The sequence below is a fragment of the Monodon monoceros genome, unplaced genomic scaffold (assembly GCF_005190385.1).
Source record: "Monodon monoceros isolate NGI ecotype Baffin Bay Population unplaced genomic scaffold, NGI_Narwhal_1 Super_Scaffold_2, whole genome shotgun sequence".
Taxonomy (NCBI): domain Eukaryota; kingdom Metazoa; phylum Chordata; class Mammalia; order Artiodactyla; family Monodontidae; genus Monodon; species Monodon monoceros.
The window spans coordinates 85,628,915-85,652,507 of NW_021703776.1; the positions used below are offsets into that span (position 1 = coordinate 85,628,915).

At 39.7% G+C, this 23,593-nt stretch overlaps 1 protein-coding gene and 1 pseudogene across 4 annotated transcripts in view; both read left to right on the forward strand.

Annotated features, from left to right (window-relative positions):
- The window catches only part of EXOC4 (exocyst complex component 4), an 827,540-nt gene that overhangs the window by 90,745 nt on the left and 713,202 nt on the right, over positions 1–23,593 (forward strand). For all 4 annotated transcript variants that reach the window (XR_003795333.1, XM_029234271.1, XM_029234272.1 and 1 more), the window contains exon 6: positions 6,395–6,638. Coding sequence is in view for 3 of the 4 variants with exons in the window: in XM_029234271.1 (XP_029090104.1) it covers positions 6,395–6,638 (244 nt within the window). In the remaining variant the exon portion in view is untranslated. The remainder of the gene's footprint in view (positions 1–6,394; positions 6,639–23,593) is intronic.
- On the forward strand, positions 14,669–15,546 carry LOC114901986 (annotated as a pseudogene).

Consider the following 23,593-nt stretch of genomic DNA (forward strand, 5'->3'; position numbering starts at 1 on the left):
TTCCTTGAAGATGAAACCCTTTTATAGGAACATTTTTGCAAAAACATCAGAGTGCACCCAGAACTGTCTGTAAATGACAAAAGACTTAAAAATGACCACGGTTAAAGATTTGATGAAAGTTCATAATAATGCAATTGACAAGGAAATTTAGTTATTTCTGAGATATATGTTTAAAAGTAATAACTAGAATTATGACTTATAACATTATACCAGAACATATAAGATTTTTAGGAATTTCATGTAATGTCTGAAACATTTATATTAACATATTTCCATGCAAATAACCCAAAGAAATTTAGTATTAGTTGTTTTTTAATTTTTACATTTTATTTATTTTCTTATACAGCATGTTCTTATTAGTCATCAATTTTATACACATCAGTGTGTGTACATGTCAATCCCAGTCGCCCAATTCAGCACACCACCATCCCCCCCCGTGGCTTTCCCTCCTTGGTGTCCATACATTTGTTCTCTACATCTCTACATCTGTGTCTCAACTTCTGCCCTGCAAACCGGTTCATCTGTACCATTTTTCTATGTTCCACATACATGCGTTAATATACGATATTTGTTTTTCTCTTTCTGACTTACTTCACTCTGTATGACAGTCTCTAGATCCATCCACGTCTCAACAAATGACTCAATTTCATTCCTTTTTATGGCTAATATTCCATTGTGTATATATATACCACAACTTCTTTATCCATTTGTCTGTCGATGGGCATTTAGGTTGCTTCCATGACCTGGCTGTTGTAAATAGTGCTGCAAAGAACATTGGGGTGCATGTGTCTTTTGAGTTATGATTTTCTCTGGGTATATGCCCCATAGTGGGATTGCTGGATCATATGGTAATTATGTTTTTATTTTTTTAAGGAACCTCCATGCTGTTCTCCAGACTGGCTGTATCAATTTTCATGCTCACCAACAGTGCAAGAGGTTTCCCTTTTCTCCACACCCTCTCCAGCATTTGTTGTTTGTAAATTTTCTGATGATGCCCATTCTAACTGGTGTGAGGTGGTCCTGTAATTGATATGTAGTCTCATAGTGTTGTGGTCGGAAAAGATAGTTGATACGATTTCAGTTTTCTTAAATTTACCAAGGCTTGATTTGTGACCCAAGGTATGATCTATCCTGGAGAATGTTCCATGAGTACTAGAGAAGAAAGTGTGTTCTGTTGTTTTTGGATGGAATGTCTTATAAATATCAATTAAGTCCATCTTGTTTAATGTGTCATTTAAAGCTTCTGTTTCCATATTTATTTACGTTTTGGATGATCTGTGCATCGGTGAAACTGGGGTGTTAAAGTCCCCTGATATTATTGTGTTACTGTCGATTTCCCTTTTTATGGCTGTTAGCATTTGCCTCTTGTATTGAGGTGCTCCTATGTTGGGTGCATAAATATCTTGCAGTTGTTATATCTTCTTCTTGGATTGATGCCTTGATCATTATGTAGTGTCCTTCTTTGTTTCTTGTAGTAGTCTTTATTTTAAAGTCTATTTTGTTTGATGTGAGAATCGCTACTCCAGCTTTCTTTTGATTTCCATTTGCGTGGAATATCTTTTTCCATCCCCTCACTTTCAGTCTCTCTGTGTCCCTAGGTCTGAAGTGGGTTTCTTATCGACAGCATATATACGGGTCTTGTTTCTGTATCCATTCAGCCAGTCTGTGTCTTTTGGTGGGAGCATTTAATCTACTTACACTTAAGGTAATTATAGATATGTATGTTCCTGTTACCGTTTTCTTAATTGTTTTGTGCTTGTTTTGTAGGTCTTTTCCTTCTCTTGTTTTTCCTGCCTAGAACAGTTCCTTTAGCATTTGTCGTAAAGCTGGCTTGTTGGTGCTGAATTCTCTTAGCTTTTGCTTGTCTGTAAGGGTTTTAATTTCTCCATTGAATCTGAATGAGATCCTTGCTGGGTAGAGTAATCTTGGTTGTAGGTTTTTCTCTTTCATCACTTTAAATATATCTTGCCACTCCCTTCTGGCTTGCAGAGTTTCTGCTGAAAGAGCAGCTGTTAGCCTTATGGGGATTCCCTTGTATGTTATTTGTTGTTTTCCCTTGCCGCTTTTAATATTTTTTGTTTGTATTTAATTTTTGATAGTTTGATTAATATGTGTCTTGGTGTGTTTCTCCTTGGATTTATCCTGTATGGGGCTGTGTGCTTCCTGGACTTGATTGACTATTTCCTTTCACGTATTAGGGGAGTTTTCAACCATAATCCCTTCAAATATTTTCTCAGTCCTTTTCTTTTTCTTTTCTTCTTCTGGGACCCCTGTAATTCAAATATTGGTGTGTTTAAAATCCCAGAGGTCTCTGAGACTGTCCTCAATTCTTTTCATTCTTTTTTCTTTATGCTGCTCTGCGTTAGTTATTTCCACTATTTTATCTTCCAGGTCACTTACCCGTACTTCTACCTCAGTTATTCTCCTATTGATTCCTTCTAGAGAATTTTAAATTTAAGTTATTCTGTTGTTCATCATTGTTTGCTCTTTAGATCTTCTAAGTCCTTGTTAAACGGTTCTTGTATTTTCTCCATTCTAGTTACAAGATTTTGGATCGTTTTTACTGTCATTACTCTGAATTCTTATTAAGGTAGACTTCCTATTTCCTCTTCGTTTGGTCTGGTTGGCTTTTACCTTACTCCGTCATCTGCTGTGTTTCTCTGTCTTCTCGTTTTGCTTAACTTACTGTGTTTGGGGTCTCCTTTTCGCAGGCTGCATGTTTGTATTTCCCACTTTTTGGTGTCTGCCCCCGTGGGTAACGTTGGTTTAGTGGGCTGTGTAGGATTCTTGGTGGAGGGGACTGGTGCCTGTGTTCTGGTGGATGAGGCTGGATCTTGTCTTTCTGGTGGGCAGGACTGCGTCAGGTGGTGTGTTTTGGGGTGTCTGTTAACTTAGTATGGTTTTAAGCAGCCTCTCTGCTAATGGGTGGGTTTGTGTTCCTGTCTTGCCAGTTGTTTGGCATGGGGTGTCCAGCACTGTAGCTTGCTGGTCGTTGAGTGGAGATGGATCTTATCATTGAGATAGAGATCTCTGGAAGAGCTCTCCCCTATTGATATTACATGGGGCCAGGAGGTCTCTGGTGGTCAAATGTCCTGAACTCAGCTCTCCCACCTCAGAGGCTGAGGCCTGACACCCCGCTGGAGCACAAGACCCTGTCAGCCACAGAGCTCTGAGGAAAAGGGAGAAAGAAAAGGAAAGATAGGAAAAAAATAAAATAAGTTATTAAAATAAAAGTAAAAAAATACTATTAAAATAAAAAAATTATAAAAATAGAGCAACGAAACCAATAAACAAACGCACCAATGATAACGAGTCCTAAATACTATACTAAGATAAACATAAAAATCAGAAACCAGTCAGTCACGTACAGCAAACCCCAAGTCTACAGTTGCTCCTGAAGTCCACCGCCTCAGTTTTGCGATGATTCGTTGTCTATTCAGGTATTCCACAGATGCAGGACACATCAAGTTGATTGTGGAGATTTAATCCGCTGCTTCTGAGGCTGCTGGGAGAAATTTTCCTTTCTCTTCTTTGTCTGCACAGCTCCTGGGGCTCAGCTTTGGATTTGGCCCCGCCTATGTGTGTAGGTCGCCTGAGGGTGTCTCTTCCCCACCCAGTTAGGACGGGGTTAAAGGAGCGGCTGATTGGGGGGCTCTGGCTCACTCAGTCTGGGGGAGGGAGGGGTACGGAATGCGGGGTGAGCCTGTGGCGGCAGAGGCCAGTGTGACATTGCAGAGGCCTGAGGTGCGCCGTGTGTTCTCCTGGGTAGGTTGTCCCTGGATCCCGGGACCCTTGCAGTGGCGGGCTGCACAGGCTCCCAGGAGAGGAGGTGTGGAGAGTGATCTGTGTTTGCACGCAAGCTTTTTGGTGGCTGCGCAGCCTTAGCCTTTCATGCCCGTCTCTGGTGTGCACTCTGATATCTGTGGCTTGAGCCTGTCTCTGAAGTTCGTTTAGGTGGTACTCTGAATCCCCTCTCCTTGCCCATCCTGCAACAATGGTGTTTTGACTTGTAGGCACTTCCAGACTTTTTCCCAGGCTCCCTCCCGGTTAGCTGTGGTGCACTAGCCCCCATCAGGCTGTGTTCATGCAGCCGACCCCAGTCTTCTCCCTGGGATCTGAACTCCGAAGCCCGAGCCTCAGCTCTATATTATTTTTTAAATTGCCTTTTAATTTTCAGCTGGTGTAAGTGAAATAGATAATATAAATTAATTAATACTGGCTCTGTTCAGTGTTTATGCTCTAGGAGATTTTGGGAGACAAACAGATAAGGTTGTAAACAAATGTGCCATTTGGGGCTGTGACATTTTATTATTCATACCTTGCTTATTTGTTATTTTTAATAGGCTATCATGTTAGTGTGCATATAAGTAGCCATACGCCACTTAGTCTAGGGGCTTATTGATTTCAACTACATGTACCTCATTACCCAAGCACTCTTGCAGCAGGTGCCTGAGATGTTTAGGTGGCCCTCTGCATGTGTCCTGTCTATGATTCATATGTGCTCTTGTGAAGATCACTTTTGTCCCAGCTAAATTTCTATTACCTTCTTGCCTGCTTAAAGCTCTGCTTATAGTTTTGTTTCATTTTCCCCCTCTGCCATGCTGAATTTAGATGGCTCCCTGGTTGCTAAGTACTTTGCTGCTGTTGAGGTTGGTTTTGCAGCATGGAGTGTTTCTGTGGCCTGAGGTGTCTACCTCTTCATGTGTGAAACAAAACCAGTAACTAAAATGGCTGTTATTGGAATGTCACGTCTGGAAATATCGATGACTTTTTTCGACTTGCCTTCAGAATTGTCATGTCAGTTTAGAGGCTTTAAGCCTTCTTGGTTCTACACCCAGTTTGCTACTATTAAGATATTTAAAATTAAATATGGTATCATCAAATGCCCTCTACACTGTGAAGGAAACCATATGGATTTGGTCATTCTCTGTGTGCTTCTCTCTTGTGGGTTTCAGGGGTCTAGTGAGTTGAAGTAAGGCAGCAGAATTATGCATAAATCTGTAGAGGACTTATTCACTTAAGAACAAATTTGTGTAAGTAATTATATCATGGGTGTCATTAAATGAACATTAAATGTTCGTACTTAAGTGCATTTTATGAGTTGCGAGCAAAAAAAAAGATTGAGAATAGCCTACATGTCATCTGAAGTAGAGGTTTCAGAGATGTTATACAGTGGTTAGAAGGACTTATTCCATATACTGGGATATTTTCATTCTTCCTTAAATAAGTAGATTTCAAAACACTCCAGTGGTGTTAAACAACTTGGAGTGGTTTGTGTTGTATAGTTGAGCTTGAATCTAGTAAAGAATGTATATGTTCTTTCAGGATATCACATTTTAAAAACCTTTCAGTTGTTCAGAGGAGTGGAGGAGAGGGGAGGATGGGGACAACTTTCTTAGGGTCCATCTTTAGGCTGGTATTCACTTTTGCTTTTGTCTATCTTAATCCAGCCATTTGTAAAATGAGAGAATTATTTTTGGGCCAGAGGTTTTCAACCTGTAGTTCTTTTGGTAGTTGTGGAAACCCCTGAAGTCATATGAGAAGTTTTGTGTATATACATGTTAGCTCGAGGGAAAGGCCTGTGGTTTTCAGTAGGTGACAGAAGTCTCAGATCCCAGCCCTGCCCTCTCCCCAGCTCCTGCAGGGGTTAAGAACCACTGTTAGAAGCCAGATGGTTTGGACGAAAGCTGTAGTCTAAACGTCTGCAGAGACTTTCGACATATAAGACTACTCAGAAAACTTCCATGGTTTAGCAAGACCTGTCTTCAATAGATAATGATGCTTTGGTGGACATGTTTTTAAATAAAAACAGAATGTTGTTCTTTTGTATTTACGAGATACTCTTCATTACTCTTTTCCTCAGTCTTGTCTCACTTGTACCTATTATTTTTCCTTTCTTTTTCTTCATCTCTCTTATTGGTTATAATTGTAACTTATTTACCTTTTCTTTTCCACATGTATGTATAATGTCTTTTTATCAAGCTACTTATCTCTAACTAATAAGTAGGAATTTTAGACTATGGTCTGGCTCTTTGGAATTCTCCTGCAGCACCAAGTATGGCATTTTATAAACAGTGAAGGTTAATAAATGTCACCAATGTTAATAAATGACTCACTGTAGAAATGGTAGTCTGTGGAAAAATTTCTGTGGAGATTTGCTTACTTTTAATTTCTTCTCTCTCTTATTAATTTATGGGTATTAATATGAGGAACGTAACTGTTTTTGTGTGTGTGTGTGTGATTCTTAGATAGTTACTGTGTAAGTATAATTTAATTTCAAATTTAATTGAAAAACCTCTCTGATTCCTTTAAGGGAATAATTGCATTTTTTTAGACCCGTTCTGTTTTTTGATTTGCTGATAGAATCTGTGGCTATTTATTAATTTTTTTACAGTGAAGGAGATAAACCTTCAGGACATCAAGGAGGATTTGGAGTTGGATCCAGAGGAGAACAGCACCCTTTTTATGGGTATCCTCATCAAGGGGCTGGCCAAACTGAAGAAGATCCCAGAGACAGTTAAGGCGATCAAAGAACGCTTGGAGCGGGAGCTGAAGCAAATTGTGAAGAGGTCTACAACCCAGGTGGCTGACAGTGGTTACCAGAGGGGAGAGAACCTCACGGCTGAGAACCAACCAAGGTAGGTGGGGGTGTGGTTTGTGTGGGTTTTTATTTTTTTTTGTTGCGTTGGGTCTTCACTGCTGTGTGCAGGCGTTCTCTAGTTTAGGCGAGCAGATGCTACTCTTTGTTGCAGTGCACGGGCTTCTCATTGCAGTGGCCTCTGTTGTTGCGGAGTGTGAGGTCTAGGCACGTGGGTTCAGTAGTTGCATCCCATGGGCCCTAGAGTGCACAGGCTTCAGTAGTTGTGGCGTGTGGGCTCAGTAGTTGTGGCACGTGGGCTCAGTAGTTGAGCCATGCTGGGCTCTAGGGCACATGGGCTTCAGTAGTTGTGGTGTGCAGGCTCAGTAGTTGTGGCGCACGGGTTTAGCTGCTCCACAGCATGTGGCATCTTCCCGGACCAGGGATGCAACCTATGTCCCCTGCATTGGCAGGCGGATTCTTAACCACTGTGCCACCAGGGAAGTCCCATGGTTTGTGGTTTTGATCATTGTATTTACTGTACCTTTTCTAGGGTGGGTGGGGTAAGTAAATATCTTAGGTTTATGTTGTTTCTTGAACTCTGTATACTATGGCCCATACAAACTCAGATTGGTGAAAACAGCTTGAAGAGGCATAGTTCAGCTGGTTTTTGAGGTAGTTGAGAAGTTTTAAAGCATGTTGTCCATACTCAAATGAAAGAATGTAGCAATTATTGAATATTTCTTAAGCACTTAACTATATTCAAGGCAACTTATGTATATTATTTAATTCTCACTATAACTTTTTGAGCTGATTACTTAGTATCCACATTTTATAGTTAAGGAAACTGGGGTTCAGAGATGAAGTAATTAGCTCAAGGTCACAGAACAAGTGGCTGGCCTTCCAGCTGAATGCAAGTCCATGGTATTTCCTCTGTCCCATGCTTTCTTCTTGAATGTGTAGTGATATTTGCCAATAGGCAAATCAGTCTCAGGGATTCCTTTATGTACTTAAAACAACTAATAAGGTTTGGATTTCATAATTCTTCTTTCGTAAGGGGCAAACTGAAATTGTCCTCTGATCCTAACTCGGTCTTGACTGTGATACACTGGGAGCTCATGTCTGCCAAACCAGAGCTTAGGGCACTAGTGTAATGTCATCTGATGGTGGGAGAAGATATTTCAAATTGAGGCTTTCCTAGAAAATCCAAGATTCACTCTACGTGGATCTTCGTTCCCTCCTTCCCTTTCTCTGTTCTATTCCCCAGCCCTCCACGTACACCAGATATGGGCAAGGCAGGAATTTGTCGTTTGAAGGGAAAAGGCCAATGGAAACTACAATTTTATCTGAGAACAGAGGGCAAAGTAGGGCATTTCTTCTGAGTTGCTCAAATAATGTGTGTTCCTGGGAGGCGTGAGATAGTGTGTGTTCAACAGAGTTCATAATCTTGTTGATACGTCGTGAAGGAAATTCTGTTTGTGCTTAGGACTTAAATTTTTTTTTTTTTAAAGAAGATAAACAAATTTAAGGAGAAATAATAATAGCTTAGTATGGAGTTCCCCACTTTAAAATTTTGAAGAAAATAATGTATTCTGTTTACGTTTTCTATATTCTTTTGTTTTTCTAAATAATAGTGATCTTAATTATACTTTAGAAGTCTTCAAAAATTAATTCCCTTGTACACTTCATTTAGAAGTACGATTGGTGAAGAAAACATTCTCCACCCCTCTTATGCCACAGAGTATTTCAAAGCGCATGTTTTGAGGAGCATGGGTTTTGGAGCTGAGCAGACCTGACTTTGAATTTCAGCTCTGTAACTGAGGAAAACAGAACCTGTCTTACAGGGTTGCTCATGTTAGATGAGGTTATATGGTTAGAGCTTGGTAGAGCAGTGCCAGTAGGTACCATTACATGCATTTGTGCGTGTGTGTGAATACATAAGTTTATTTATTCTTGGTTCCTTTCTCAACTTTCATGTTCGTTGATCACTCACTGTGATCCAGAGAAGCTGGGAATGGTTCTGAATGGAACTGTGCTTTTCTTCTTTCTTTGCCTGGTGCCTGGATTTTTGTGTAGACCTTTTGCCTCCTTACTAATGAACACTCCAGAATTCTGATTTGCTGTTTGCCCAGTTGCTGCAAGTCCCAAGATGAGCACAGTGAACTTTCATAGGGAAATAGCATGGTTATAGTGTATATTGGAAATAAAACGAAAAGGGCACGGGTCAGTAACTGTTCTGCAGTTCTCATTACAGTCCCCTTAGCAGCAGTGTGTCTTTCCTAGGATTTCGACCTCTTCCTCTTCCGTTCCTTCGGCACCTTCCAAAATTCACAAGTGGAAATTACAGCAACAGAAGTGGAAGTTCGGCATACTGCCCCAGGAAATAATAAATGTTTCTCTGTGAAGAATGAGTCAGCAGGAGGGTGTTTTTCCCTCTTTAAGTTTCGTTTTTTTGTCAGTATTTTAAAGGCCTTTGTAGGTAGGATATATTGGACACCTGCAAGTGAGCAAGCTATTTGTCTTGATTTCATGCCTATAACATGATCCCATTTTATAAAATGTACAAATATGAAATATTGGGCCAAAACTCCTTATTATTAGATAAAATAGTACAGAGTAAGCAAATATTTGGAACCACTCTTTTCGAAAATCAAAGATTCAATTCTTGGGTTGGTGTTCCAAATGGCTGATAATTTGGAGCTAGTCTATGGTAGCTGCGTGCCAACAAATGCTTTAAAACTCCTCAAGAATTAATTACCTGGGAAACTTCATTCAAAAGTGATTGCATTGTCGCTTCTAGAGGTTTAGAAGTTTAGAAAGGATATTGTCAGATTTTCCTTGAAGCTTGCATGATACCTTGTGTTAAACTGTACTGGGAGGTGTGACATTATTTTAGAGAGAAGTAAAGTCAGAATACTTTACATTATTATTAATATTATCTTTTACCATTCAAGAAATCTTACGTTAAAGGTGTAAGAGACTGTTTTCCTTAAAGGAAGTTGGAGCATAGGCAAAAACAACCATGAATCCTTCTTCCACAAAATGATTCTCTCCCTCACTACCCACCCCCCAATGAAATAACCTATTCCAAATCGTTAGCATATAAATGCTACTCTGAGGCTAGGCACCAGAATTGTAACTTTCCCTAAAAGTCTCATTGTAAGTCTCATTGTTCAGCATCATCTTCTTAAATATATTCTGGTTGTGATGCATTGCAGGCCTGTTTTTTTTTTTTTTTTTTTTTTTGTGGTACGCGGGCCTCTCACTGTTGTGGCCTCTCCCATTGCGGAGCACAGGCTCCGGACGCGCAGCCCCAGCGGCCATGGCTCACGGTCCCAGCCGCTCCACGGCATTCGGGATCCTCCCGGACCGGGGCACAAACCCGCGTCCTCTGCACTGGCAGGCGGACTCTCAACCACTGCGCCACCAGGGAAGCCCTGCAGGCCTGTTTTCATTTGTCTTTATGTAAAGAGAATTAATGTTGTGTGCTATTTTGCTAGAAAAGTAGTAGGAACCAGACTAGTGAACTCTGTTTTGCTTTCACTTCCTGCAGAGCCAGAATACTTTCACAGACAGTTTTCAAAAATCACTTTGGTCACCCACTTACTATTTTATTTTATTTTTGATCCCCCAACCTATCTATTGTCTATTTATATGAGAAATATTTTGTCTTCCTGTTCATTCATTATCTAGTGTCTATAAACCTCTGTTTACTATGAAAGGAAAATATTCAACTACTATTGTTGCCAAGTTGATAAACATTAGGGTAACAAGGGCTTTTTAAATCTCCCAGAACCACCTGCTACCCATAATTTCCTCAGAAAGGCAGGCAATGTCTTCAATATCAGATGGCTTGTGTGGTCTGCAGCCTGTGCAGCTCGTAACCAGTTTCTTCAACTCCTGCTGCCTAGCTATTGGTTCTTTCCCCAAATCTAGCTCATGAGCATTTTCATTTTTGTTCAGAAAAGCTGTAGGAAGTCCTTTACTATTTAGCAAATAAGAAAAGCGTGAAAAATACATGGAACAAAATCTTCTCAAAGGTGTGATACCTTGTTAAGAATATGTGAGAGAGAAGAATGTGGGAAAAGAGAGGGATTGGCATGTAACAGCTACTTGACTTACTTGAAAGTGGTCCTGGTTAAAAGTGAAAGCAGACTGGGGAGGTGCTGGAGGCCTGCTCCACTTTGGTAAGACTATTGATCTGAAGAGGGCAGAAAGGATTGAATGAATGGACAATGGCTGCCAGGGAGACCTTTTCCCTTTTTGGAAGGAGACCATTTTGTGATGTTCCTTGATCTCTATTATGAATGAGGGAAGATTAAGCGTCTGATATAAAAAGCAGAGAACATTGCATATTCTGTGCTCACTGTTATACTGAGGAAAAATTCATGGAAGAAATGGGAGAGAAATATGCTTTAATGCTAAAAGTAGTTGTGTTTGGATAGTAAGGTTATAGGCTCCCCCCCCCTTTATTTTGCAACTGTTATAGTGAAAAATAAATTCATTATTTAAGAATTAATTTAAAGTATTACTCAAGTTATTTTAATCAAAAGAAATCATTACAAATGGAAATGCTGATTGGGGGTATTGGTGTGGAAAAACATAGTATGTGTTTGCAGATCAACTGGATCATGTTCATTAAGTTATTTTTATGGTGTGTATGTGTGTGTGAATGTGTGTGTGTGTGTGTGTCTGTGTGTGTGCATGTTTGGTTATTTTCTGACTACTCCTAGAATGGAAGCATCAAGAGAAGAGAGAACTAGTTTGCCTTGTTCAGCACCATATATCCAGAATGTAGGCACAGAGCCCACCAGACCCATAATAAATATATTTTGAATGAAAGAATGAATTCCACTTATATTGAATATCAGTCATGGACCAGGAACTGGGCTCAAATGCCACACAAATACGACATGATCCCTGTCCTTATGGAGTTTAAAGTCTAGAGGGGAAGAAAGGCATTAATAAGAGAACCTTTAGATAAGTGTATTACTACAAACTGTGATAAGTGCTGCAGAGGAAAAGCAAAATGTGCCATGAGAGCATATAACCATGGGGACCTAATCTGGTCTGGGTAGGTGGGCATGAGGGTGTGTCTTGTGTCTGGGGGGGGATGGTGTGTGTGTGGATTTTAAATAATAAAGTAAGGCAGCTTTTACTGTTGTTTTATACAAGTTGTAGTTATCAAGCTCCATTCATTTGATAGCACCTGCTAGTTATTCTTCTGGTTGTGCAGTTACCTTGACGATGACATATAAGATGTGAGAAGGAGAGCGTCCGATTCTTGTTGTGCCGTTTTCAGAGTTCTTTGCTGGTTGATTAGATTTTTGTGGTTTATTCGATTTTGATAATTATTGCCAAGTGTGTTTTTCTTAGAGATAATACCAAGTTTTCATGTCATCAATAATGTTTGAGAGTTCCTGTAGTCTCTAGTAAACAGATTGTATTATCAGAATGTTTTTATCTTTGTCAATCTGATCGGTGAAAAATGGTATTTCCAAGGTGGTTTTGATTTGTATTTTTTAGAGAAAATTTGAGGTTAAACTTCTTATTTGTGTAAAAAGTAATTCATTGTTATGATATCTATGTTATATATGGATGTATTACTTCAAAATAATCTGGGTTGAGGGTGAGTGTAGATATAGCTAAAACAAGATTAGTGATAAATGATACTTACTGAATCAGGGTGATAAGTACAGGATGGTGGTTCATTAACCTATCCTAAAAGCCGACTTGTTTAAAAGTTGAAATTTTCAATAGTACAGTGGTCAAATAATGTTTTATTTCCTTACTGAAAAGTAGTGAACATCTATTTTTCCAGTATGTTTGTCTTTCTATTGATTTACAGGAACTTTTTATATATCAAGAAAATTAGTTCTTTGGGATTTATATTCTAATTTCGCTCCAGCTTCTTTCTCTTTTGACTTTATGATGTCTGATCATGTATACATTGTTTTTATTTTTATGAGGTTGTATTTATCAATGTTTTCTTTTAGAGTGACTGGGTTTTGTGTCAGAACTTAGGTCTTCTTCACTCTTAGATTATAAATAAAATTTCCCAAACTTTCTTCTAGTCTTCATATTTTTGATCTGGAATCTGAAGGAGTGGCTATGCTACTTTTAAATAGTCATAACACTTATTACATTGTATTGTAATGGACTGTATACCCTTTTCGTTTCTGCCTCCTAAGTGTCTGTCATGTAATTGATTGTCAGTGTTAGATGAATACTTGCTGAATAATTCTAACATTGAATCATCCACTTTATAGTCATGTTTTTCTTCATAGTTGGTATTTGCCTCATTTCCTAAAACTCCCCACTCCCCCAGCCCCCGAATTCTCAGTCTCTGCAGGCTTTAGATTTGTAGAGATACATTGAATTACTGCTCTAAAAGTTAGGGCAATGTACTTTAAAAATTCAGAGTCCAGAACTTGAAATGAGGGCATACTGTTGTAATAGGCCAGTCATACAAAGTGGTTTTATCTGTGAGACAGTCAAAACGCTCAAGCCCCAAGTTTAGTTTTGTGGTACAAGTACAGTGTTTATGGAAAGAGAAATAAATATTTCTCGTGATTTCTTTATATCTGTGGCTAGAGTCAGGCATGTATTTCTTTTTCAAATAAGTAGCATTTCCTTTCATCTCTTCTTTCTCTATTAGTTACTCTTCACCTAAGTATCTGAAATGTAGGATTTGGTGGAATTGGTCATTTTATTTTACAGAAAAATCATTTAAGAGCAGCTTTGAAGCAAGGTCAAGCATTTGTCCTTGCGGCTTCTTGTAGCCATTCCCAAGCACTGCGTGTAGCACCTGGACATGCTTGGAATCAGGAAGGGCCTCGATGTAATTTAGATGAGTCGTTAATTTGAATCAAAGCAAGCGGGAAGCAAGTAAATTTAACTTCAGTGATTATGATTCCATTTGATTAAATCTCTACTTTTGATTACATGTATCAGTGAGAACATGCTCTAAATACACCCAACTATTAAATACTGAAGAGTATGAATAGGATGAACCAGGGACATATGGAAGAAATTCCACTATTCCTCAACTAGAATATAATCCCCTGCAGCTTTACTAAAGTATTTTTAGAACAAATGAAAGGAATTACTTCTTTACATATGGGGCTTATTACACCATTTGTTAACTAAAATATAGAGTTCATTACCATGGAAGGTAGTACTGGTCCCAAATCTACACACTTTCTTGTAAGACTTAAATTAATTGATGATAGCTTCTTTTTATTTTTTTTTTTTAACATTTTATTTTATATTGGAGTATAGTTGATTAACAATGTTGTGTTAGTTTCAGGTGTACAACAAGGTGATTCAATTATACATGTACACCTATCTATTCTTTTTCAAATTCTTTTCCTAATTAGTTGTTACAGAATACTGAGCAGAGTTCCCTGTGCTATACAGTAGGTCCCTGTTGGTTATCCATTTTAAATATAGCAGTGTGTACATGTCAATCCCACACTCCCTAACTGCCCCCCCCCCCCCCACCTTCCCCCTGGTAATCATAAGTTCCTTCTCTAAGTCTGGGACTCTGTTTCTGTTCTGTAAATAAGTTCATTTGTATCATTTTTTTTTTTTTTTTTTTTTTAGATTTCCCAGGTAAGCAATAGATGATAGCCTCTTAGCATATCAGGTGAATTAATAATGTGGGTAATGTTCGTAGCTCTTTGGTAAACGTGCAGTTGGACAGCTGTCTTTCTGATCCTTATGTTGTCCTTTGGTTATAGTCCCTGGAGAAAGGGAGCTTGGCTGAATGCGCTAGAGGTCTTACTCAGTGTTACATTTCTTAAATATTTATTTTATATTTGTCAGGGTAAAAAAAAAAAATGCTTCTTATTTCTCTTGTTTTGCACGCTGTAGGAGGTTCATATTAGAGATGGGGCCAGTTAAGGAGATGACGGATAAAATCTACATTTTAGGTTATTGATAACGTTATTTAGGTGTCTGCCTTCGTGTTGCATCAAGGCCACTTCTTTATTTGGCAGATAGTAGGAGCTGCCTTAGATCTTTTCATTTTCTGTGTGCTTGTTGGTGTCATAATCCAAAGATACTCCACACTCAAACCGGCACTGAATCTTTCTCATAGCAAAAACACACAAACAAAAACTTGTGTCAGCTTTCCTCAGCTACCGCTGAGCCGCTCCGTCCTTCCGAGGAAGCTAAGGCTGCATTGGGGTGAGGCCCTCACTTCATCAGGCGACTAGCACCGTGCCCGGCAGCCCCTCCCTAGCGCTCGCCCGCACCATGGCCTCTGCCTTGGAGCTCGCTCGCATCTACTTGGCCCTCATCCTGCATGATGATGAGGTGACGGTCACGGAGGAAAAGATCAATGCCCTCATTAAAGCAGCCGGTGTAAATGTTGAGTCTTTTTGGCCAGGCTTGTTTGCAAAGGCTTTCGCCGGTGTCAGCATCCAGAGCCTCATCCTCGGTGCGAGGCAGGTGACCTGCCCCCTCCACCACTGCTGCCCCAGCTGAGGAGAAGAAGGTGGAAGCGAAGAAAGAAGAATCTGAAGAGTCTGACGATGACCTGGGCTTTGCTCTTTTTGACTAAACCTCTTTAGTAACACCTTCAATAAAAAGCTGAGCTGTTTGCTGCTAAAAAAAAAAAAAAGTGTGTCAAATGAAATTCTTCCCTTGGTGATGTTTAGCAGTGAGGTCAGATATGATTAGAGCACCTTTGTGTGTATCTTAGGCTGTACTTTATTTTTCTGGGCTCCTGTAGTTCCTGGCCCATATCATCATTATGTTCTCTAATCAGATTGGGCTGTAAGTTTCTAAGAGGGGGGTTAACTTTGTGTTTGCAGCCTGATTTAGGGCTGGGCACGTACTAAGTGCCCAGGAAGTTTAATGAATGAATAACTAAGAAAAATGCAAAGAAGACAATTTTAAAATAAGAGGAAACGATTTTTATTTTTTAAAAAATCTCAGCACTACACAGAGTGGGGTCTAAGGACCAGCAATACCAATGTCACTTGAAAGTTAGAAATGCAAATTATCCCTGTGGGGAGGGGTAATTAAATTGGAATCCCTGAGTGCAGGGCCCACAGGAGTCTCTAGATGATTCTACACATGCTAAAATTTGAGAACACTCTTTGTAACATCACAGACATCACGGAGTTCTGTAGTTTTGTAGCATTTATGCTTCGCAAAGCAGTCTGCCATCTGGCATCTCACCTGAGTGAGCCTTACTGTTGGCCTCATCACAGGTAGGGGCGTTATTATTAATCCCAGATTTACCCAGGGAAGTGGGAAAGCTGCAATAATTTGACAGTTTCACAAAGCTGGTTGGTGGTGGAATTAAGAGGATAAGTTGTCTGTATCCTCCATGGAATTTTGCTTTCTGGCTTATGTAAAGATCACAGTCCTAACTCATTTCCTGGGCCTGATTTTGTTCTTCCTCAGGAGAAGGGCGGTATTTACGCTGACACATCCATTCCCGCACCCGTACGGTCTCCACCCCACACCCGGCTGTGATCAATGGCAGGCCACAGAGTAAATGAGTCTTAATTGACTCACTTGAGAATCAGACTGATGACTTAGAGACACGTAAACAGTTCCCCTAGAAACCTTGTACGTTCTTGTACTAAGACCAGTATACAACTAAGTACTAAGAATATACACCTAAAATCATAACTTTTCTTCTTTGGGAAGTGGATTTGCGGATACATTTTCCAATGTTCCATTATGATGAAATATGATTTTTCAAATGGGTGAAAGGCTTTTCTTCCCCCTAGCTTTATTGAGATAATAACTGACATAACATTGTGTAGGTTTAAGGTGTACAGTGTGTTGATTTGATATACTTAAATATTGCAGAATGATGACTACCCTAGCATTGGCTAACACCTGCATCACATCACATAATTACCATTTCTTTTTTGTGGTGATAACTTTTAAGATGTACTGTCTTAGTAACTTTCAAGTATTATATAATACAGTATTAACTATAATCACTATGCTTTACCTTAGTTCCTCAGATCTTATTCATCTTATAACTTGAAGGTTGTACTCCTTGACCACCATCTCCCGTTTTCCATAGCCCCTGGCAGCCACCACTCTAGTCTCTGTTCCTTTGACTTTGGCTCTTTTAGGTTCCACATATGAGTGAGAACATATAGTATTTGTCTTTCTCTGTCTGACTTATTTCACTTAACCTAATGCCCTCAAGGTCCATTCATGTTGTCGCAAATGGCAGGATGTCCTTCTTTCTCATGGCTGAATAATAGTCCACAGTGTGTGTGTGTGTGTGTGTGTGTGTGTGTGTGTGTGTTTTGTGGCCATGCCACGCAGCATGCGGGATCCTAGTTCTGCGACCAGAGATCGAACCCCTGTTCCCTGCAGTGGAAACGTGGGGTTGTGCGTGTGTGTGCGTATGTTATCTATTCATTCATTGATGGACACTTAGGTTGTTTCCTTGTCTTCGCTCTTGTGAATAATGCTGCAGTAAACGTGGGAGTGCAGATGTTTTTTGAGAGTCTGTTTTCACTTCTATTGGATATATGCCCAGAAGTGGGATTGCAGGATCATATGGTAGTTCTTTTAATTTTTTGAGGAACCTCCATACTGTTTTTCATAGTGGCTGCATCAATTTACATTCCCACCCAACAGGGTACAAGGGTTCCCTTCTCTCCATATCCTCCCTGACACTTGTTATCTCTTGTCTTTTTGATGATAGCCCTTCTATCAGGTGTGTGGTGATAGCTCCTTATGGTCTGATTTGCATTTCCCTGATGATTAGTGATGTTGAGCACCATTTTGTGTACCTTTTGGTCATTTGTTTGTCTTTGGAAAAATGTCTATTCAGTTTCTCTGCCCGTTAATCGGATTGTGTTTTGTGTTGTTGTTTTTGAGTTGTGTGAGTTCTTTATACATTTGGGATATTAACTTTTTATCATATATATGGTTTGCAAATATTTCCTCCCATTCATAGGTTGCTTTTCATTCTGTTGATGGTGTCCTTTGCTGTGCAGAAGCTTTTAATTTGATGTGGTTCTCTACTTGTTTATCTTTGCTTTTGGTGTCAAATCCAAAGAGTCATTGCCAAGACTAATGTCAAGGCTCTTATTCCTGTGTTTTCATGTAAGAGTTATATGGTTTCAGTTCTAAGTTCAAGTCTTTAATTCATTTTGAGTTGATTTTTGTGTATGGTGTAAGAGAGTGTTCCAGTTTCATTCTTTTGCATATGACCATTCAGATCATCTTTTGTTGAGGAGACTGTCCTGGGAAAGGCTTTTGAAAGAATGATACTAATACTTTAATTCAAAGAAAAAGGGCCTGGGTTTATTTTCTAATTTCACTCCCTAATTTGCCACATGTTAGAACTAGAAGTTCATTCGAGGTCATCTACCAAGAATTCAGAAACTGAGCATGAGAGGCTGACTTGACAAGTGGGGAAGTGACACAGGAAGGCAGTTACTAGAGCCAGGACTGGTTCTTTTTATTTTTACTGTGTTTCATTCTATATTGCTAATAGTTTTTTCCTATTCTTTTCATAGTGCAGATGGAGCATTAGTCAGCACTCCTCAAATAGTAACTGCTCTTTACATGAAGATTGTTATTAATAAAAGTGGTGAAACTAATCTCTATCCCTTAGAAGTAGGTATTAGATAACCTTGAAGATTAAATGGCATCTATGTCCTGTTTGAAATGAAAAATACTAGCTCAGCCAAGCTTATTATGAAAATGTGTATGTGAGATACAGGAGTGTAAAACAAAGACCATTTTGATATGAAATAATTGATGATCAGTTTCTTTTAATTTTTCATATAAAACCTTATAAGACCTAAGCTCAGAGTTCAGTATTTTCTTATCTTTTAGAACATAGAAGTAGGGAAATAAATATTCTGTGGTTAATGCCTTTGTCTGTCCCTGGGAAAACGCAGAAACCTGATATTAAGGTCTCAGCAGATAAGTAGTAGAACAGGACTGATTTTCTACCTTGTGTGTGTATCTTTACTTCGTGACCAAGCAAGGCAGCTTCTTGGCTGCTAACATGGATTTTCCAGCCAAATGACTAATTCAAGGTTCCCTGGATGTTAAATTTAGATCCAGATAGTTGAATCTCACCTTAAATATTGAACATTTTTCACAGCTTGATGATATAGCTTTATACCACAGACATTTCTTGACTTGTGCAACTGTGACTATTCCTTAACATTTTCTTCTCCGTAATTCTCTGCCTTTTTTCATGGTGGCACTCCAAGATGAGATACATAGGAGTAGTTGTGGGTAGGAAGTTAGTAGGCTATCTGGAAGAACAGGTAACATTTTGCTTGTATTTATAAGAAGCCTGTTTTTAAAACCTGCCAGGTAATTGGAAGTATGTTTAAAGAACAAATATTTGCTTCTTCTTGACTCTTTCATGTTTTTTTAATACAAAGTAGATTTTAACACAGTATTATTAAAGTTAGCTCTGAATGCATATATATCTTTCAGCTTGTAACTATATTTCTTTTCATTCTCATGTTTATGTTGATGAGGTTATCTTTCTGAGAGGAGAATTTTGTGTGAAATATTTTTGTTGTGGTCTTCTAATTTCCCTCCAGGAGATCACAGTCAGTAATACATATTTCCTTGCCACTTGTTATCTGTAATCCGGTCTCTATCTCCCCCATCTGCTGGAGCTCATTGTTTCATTCTTTCTTTGAACAAATACTCATTTATTGCCTGTCATATGCTTACTATTATGACAAATACTAGAATACTGTGATAAATCAGGCATAGTTCTTACTCTCATTGAATTTACAGTCTAGAGAAGGAGAGGCAAGGACTGGAGGAAAGGAGTCTCCTCTAAGGGTTGTTTTAAAAATCCAGGGAAGAGATGATAAGGCCTGCATTAGCAGAGTAACAGTGGCAATGGGCTAAAGTAGGCCCATGGTAGAGGTAGTAAAGAGGTAGAAATAAAAGAGGTTGGTAATAGATTGGATTTGAGGAAGAGGGGAGGGGAGGATGATTTTCTGGGGTAAGCGATACCGTTCACTGAGTTAGGTAAATGGATAAGTAGGTTTGGGTAGGAGAGTGATGAGTTTTATTTAAGACGTGTTAGGTTTGATGTCTACAGCTCAGGAGAGCCGTCTGGACAGAAGATACGTTTGGGAGTCATTAGCGGGTGGATGATTGAAGACATAAGTGGTGGATGAGCTCACCCAGAGAGAGTATGAGGATTGAGAAGAGTTGACAGCATTTAAGGAACAGGCTGAGGAAGAGATTCTTGAGAAGGCGCAACCAGGGAGGTGGAAGGAGAGTGGGAGAGTATAGGGTTGGAGCCCGTGGAAGGCAGTGTTTCAAGGAGGAGTGAGTGGTCAGTAGAAACAAGCACTGCACCTCCTTGAATAAGGACTGAAGAGGTCTTATTTATTTATTTATTTAGAGGTATAGTTGATTTATAATGTTGTGTTAGTTTCAGGTGTACAGCAGAGTGATTCAGTTATACATGTGTATGTATCTATTCTTTTTCAGATTCTTCTCCCTTATAGGTTATTGTAAAATATTAAGTATAGTTCCCTGTGCTGTAGACTAGGTCCTTGTTGGTTATCTATTTTATATAGAGTAGTGTGTATATCTTAGATTGAGCAAAATGGTGATTTGAGACTTTTGCAGGAATTGTTTTAGTAGAGTACCAGGGGTAAACTGGTTGGCAGTGAGAAAATAGAGGCAGGATAGACTTCTGTTGATGCTCTTTCCAGCCTTGGTTTCTGTAGCATTTGATAGTACTGATAACTCTGGCCTCTTCTCTTAAATTACTTTTTTTCCTAACATCCTTTAAAAGAAACATTCTCCAAAATCGAGTCCTTTGGTCTCTCTTTATCTCTGAGCTTTTGTTCTCTTGTCTATAATGTGGGGATAAAAGTAGTACCTTCCTCATTGGGTTCTCCCGAGGATAAAGTGTGCACTTCACACAGCGCCTGGCCTGTTGTCATCAGTGTGGCTGTGAAGACTTAGTTGTCTTTGTTGTGGTCATCGTCATCATCATTATCTCACTCTAGCCTCACCGTTTAAGGGCTCTCGTCCATCATGACAGCTTTAGCTGCTGGCCCCATGCAGAGGACCCCAGGCTGGTGGCTCTAGTCCTGGACTTCTCCGAATACTGCCACCCTAAATTGCTCATTCTTTTACTCATATGTACTCAGACACCCACAGCTTAACTGTTTCCTCCACTCTAGGCATTGGGCCATGTGTTGGGGGAGAGGTGTGGGTACATAACCACACATAAACAGGGACTGTGTTCTTATTCTCTGGCCCAGGAGGCCATGCATGTTGCTCTGTTGTCACTTCTCTCAGTCCATTGTGACCATCTGCTTATTTTTGAGGGATTATAGAATGAAAGGGGAATGAAGGAATTGGCTGTTATTCTGTGAATTAGACCTCTTTTAGTTAGCAGTGACAGAACCCACCTCCAACTAACAGAATTAAAGAGGGGTTCTATTGGGATGGTACTAGTGTATCTTATGGAATACAAGCAGGACTTCACTAAGCTGGGGGAAGGACAGAGATGCAGCTGGGCCATGGGGACATCTGGAGTATCTCTTGTCCCCCCCCCCCCGCCTTTTCCCCCTCTAGATGGTAACCGTTAAAGGAAGCAATTTACTGTTGTTTTGAGCTTGCTTTTTAGTATACTTTCGCTTATATTATTGCATTTAATTCTCACAGTTTGTGATTAGGAAATTGTAATTGAGGAAATTTGTGTTTGAGGAGCCTGAGACTTGGAACAGTCCCATGATGTACTGAAAATCCCATGGCTATTCAGTAGAGAGCTGGTACCAAGTCCAGCTTTCTAATGCCAGTCCTTGATACCGGCATTTATACCACATTGCCATCCCAGGATTGAAGTTTTCTTTCACTGACTGTGGTGTTGTATTGCATATTATTGCATACTGTTTTGTGACTCTGGAAATAACCTCTGTGTGTGTGTGTGCGCGCGCATTCGCACGCACAATTTTCTTTTGACTGGTAGAAATTGCAATTAACTGAAATTCTAATCTCTATGGTTCTTAGGCTTATTCCTGTCTGAGGCCTTTTTTTATTCAATTCAATTTAAGGAATCTCTAGTAATTTAATGATTCTGCCTGCTCTTTTGTCTTTTGGATCAGTGGTGAAAACCTTGATCCTAACAGGATTTAAGCAGCTGAGCTAGTTGCAGTGTCATGTTTTACATCATCTTTTATTTAGTCGATATTTTGGTGGTGGAGTAGGGTCGGGAATGACTTTTTTCTTTTTTTTAACATCTTTATTGGAGTATAATTGCTTTACAGTGGTGTGTTAGTTTCTGCTGTATAACAAAGTGAATCACCTATACATATACATACATCCCCATATCTCCTCCCTCTTGCGTCTCCCTCCCACCCGCCCTATCCTGCGCCTCTAGGTGGACACAAAGCACTGAGCTGATCTCCCTGTGCTATGCGGCTGCTTCCCACTAGCTTTCTGTTTGACATTTGGTAGTGTATATAAGTCCATGCCACTCTCTCACTTCGTCCCAGCTTACCCTCCCCCCTCCCCGTGTCCTCAATTTCAGGGGATGACTTTTGTGGGGCTCTGTGTGTGCAGGTCATCCTGAGTGTGTCTGCAGTGAAAGGCAAACACTTGTTTTCTCAATCTAGTGTCGGGTGGGCAGCCAGCGAGTGCATGTGAATATTAACAGCATATTTCAGTTTATTTCTGGTAGCTTTAAATTGGGCCAGACTACTGCATTTTATGTCTCGTTCATGTGAGTGATTCCTGGTCTCTCTTATTCTTGCTGCATTGGGAGAGAGTCACTTGCTTTTTCATTTTCTTTTTTTAGGAGGGCATGTGTTGGTGAGGAATGGTCAGCCTTTGCAAAGTGTGTGATTGACTTGGATTCTTTCCCTTCTTAGCCATTCACTCCTTATCCTGCTGCTGACTTCAGCATCCAGTGCTCCCCTGAAACCCTTCTTGCCAAGGTCACTGGGACCTGTGAGTTGTACATTTCTGTCTACTTCAGCTGGCTGCCGTGTAGCCTTGGCTCTGTTGCTATTCTCTTCTCCACTGTGTTCTACAATTTTCCTTCCTGTCGTCGTTTTCCTGCCTTGCTACTTCCTGAACATCTCTTCACTGCTGCTATTTTGGGGAATGTTGGCTTGCTTGTCTTACTCTGCATATGATCCCTGAGTAATCTCATCCTCTCAAATATTTATCACTTTGTAAATTTCCAAAAATCAGTCTCTCTCCTGGGCTCCAGACTTACATATCCGAGGACCGGTATGTAACACCTTAAACTTAACATCTTCAGATCTAAACCCAACAGCTCTCCTTTTCAACAGTTTCTGTCTTCACTTCATTCTCATTCTCTCTCCCTCTCCCCACCCTCTCTTTCTCTTTCTCTCAGGAAGGGTAACCATTGTCTTCAGAGTTGCTCAAGCCAGAAATCCATACAAAAGGATCCTGAAACCTCCTCTCTCTTTAATACAGTACAATTACCTCAACTAATTCTGTCCATTTTCTAATGTGATCCATCCATCAGTTGTGTGAGGCTCCTGGAACAGGTATTAATTAATACTTTGGTTTTACAGATAGGAACACTTGAAGAAGTTGAGAGATTTTCTCATAATTACAGGGTTAGGAATTATCAATGTTGGGAAAGAATGTGCATCTTTTGTTTCTTTACCGGTTACTTATGTAAGAAGGAAAAACAAACAAAAAACAAGTGAACCAATAGAGAAAAACTAATGTCCTCCTGGTAGTAAGATTCTGAAGGAGTCAGTGTTCATAATACTTCACTTTTTGAGACATCAGTTTCCTTTTTTCGCTGTTCCATATGTTTTCACTTCACCACAGGGGAGGTGTTGGGCCCTCACTGGCCTGACTCAGAGCCACAGCTGATGATTTAAAAAACAAAAACAAAAACAAAAAACAGCTAAATTGAGATATAATTCACATACTACACAAATCACCCCTTGAAACACTGGTTTTTGGTGTATTCACAGGGTGTGCAACCATCACCGCTCTGTAGTTCCAGAACATTTTTGTCCCCCCTACAAAACA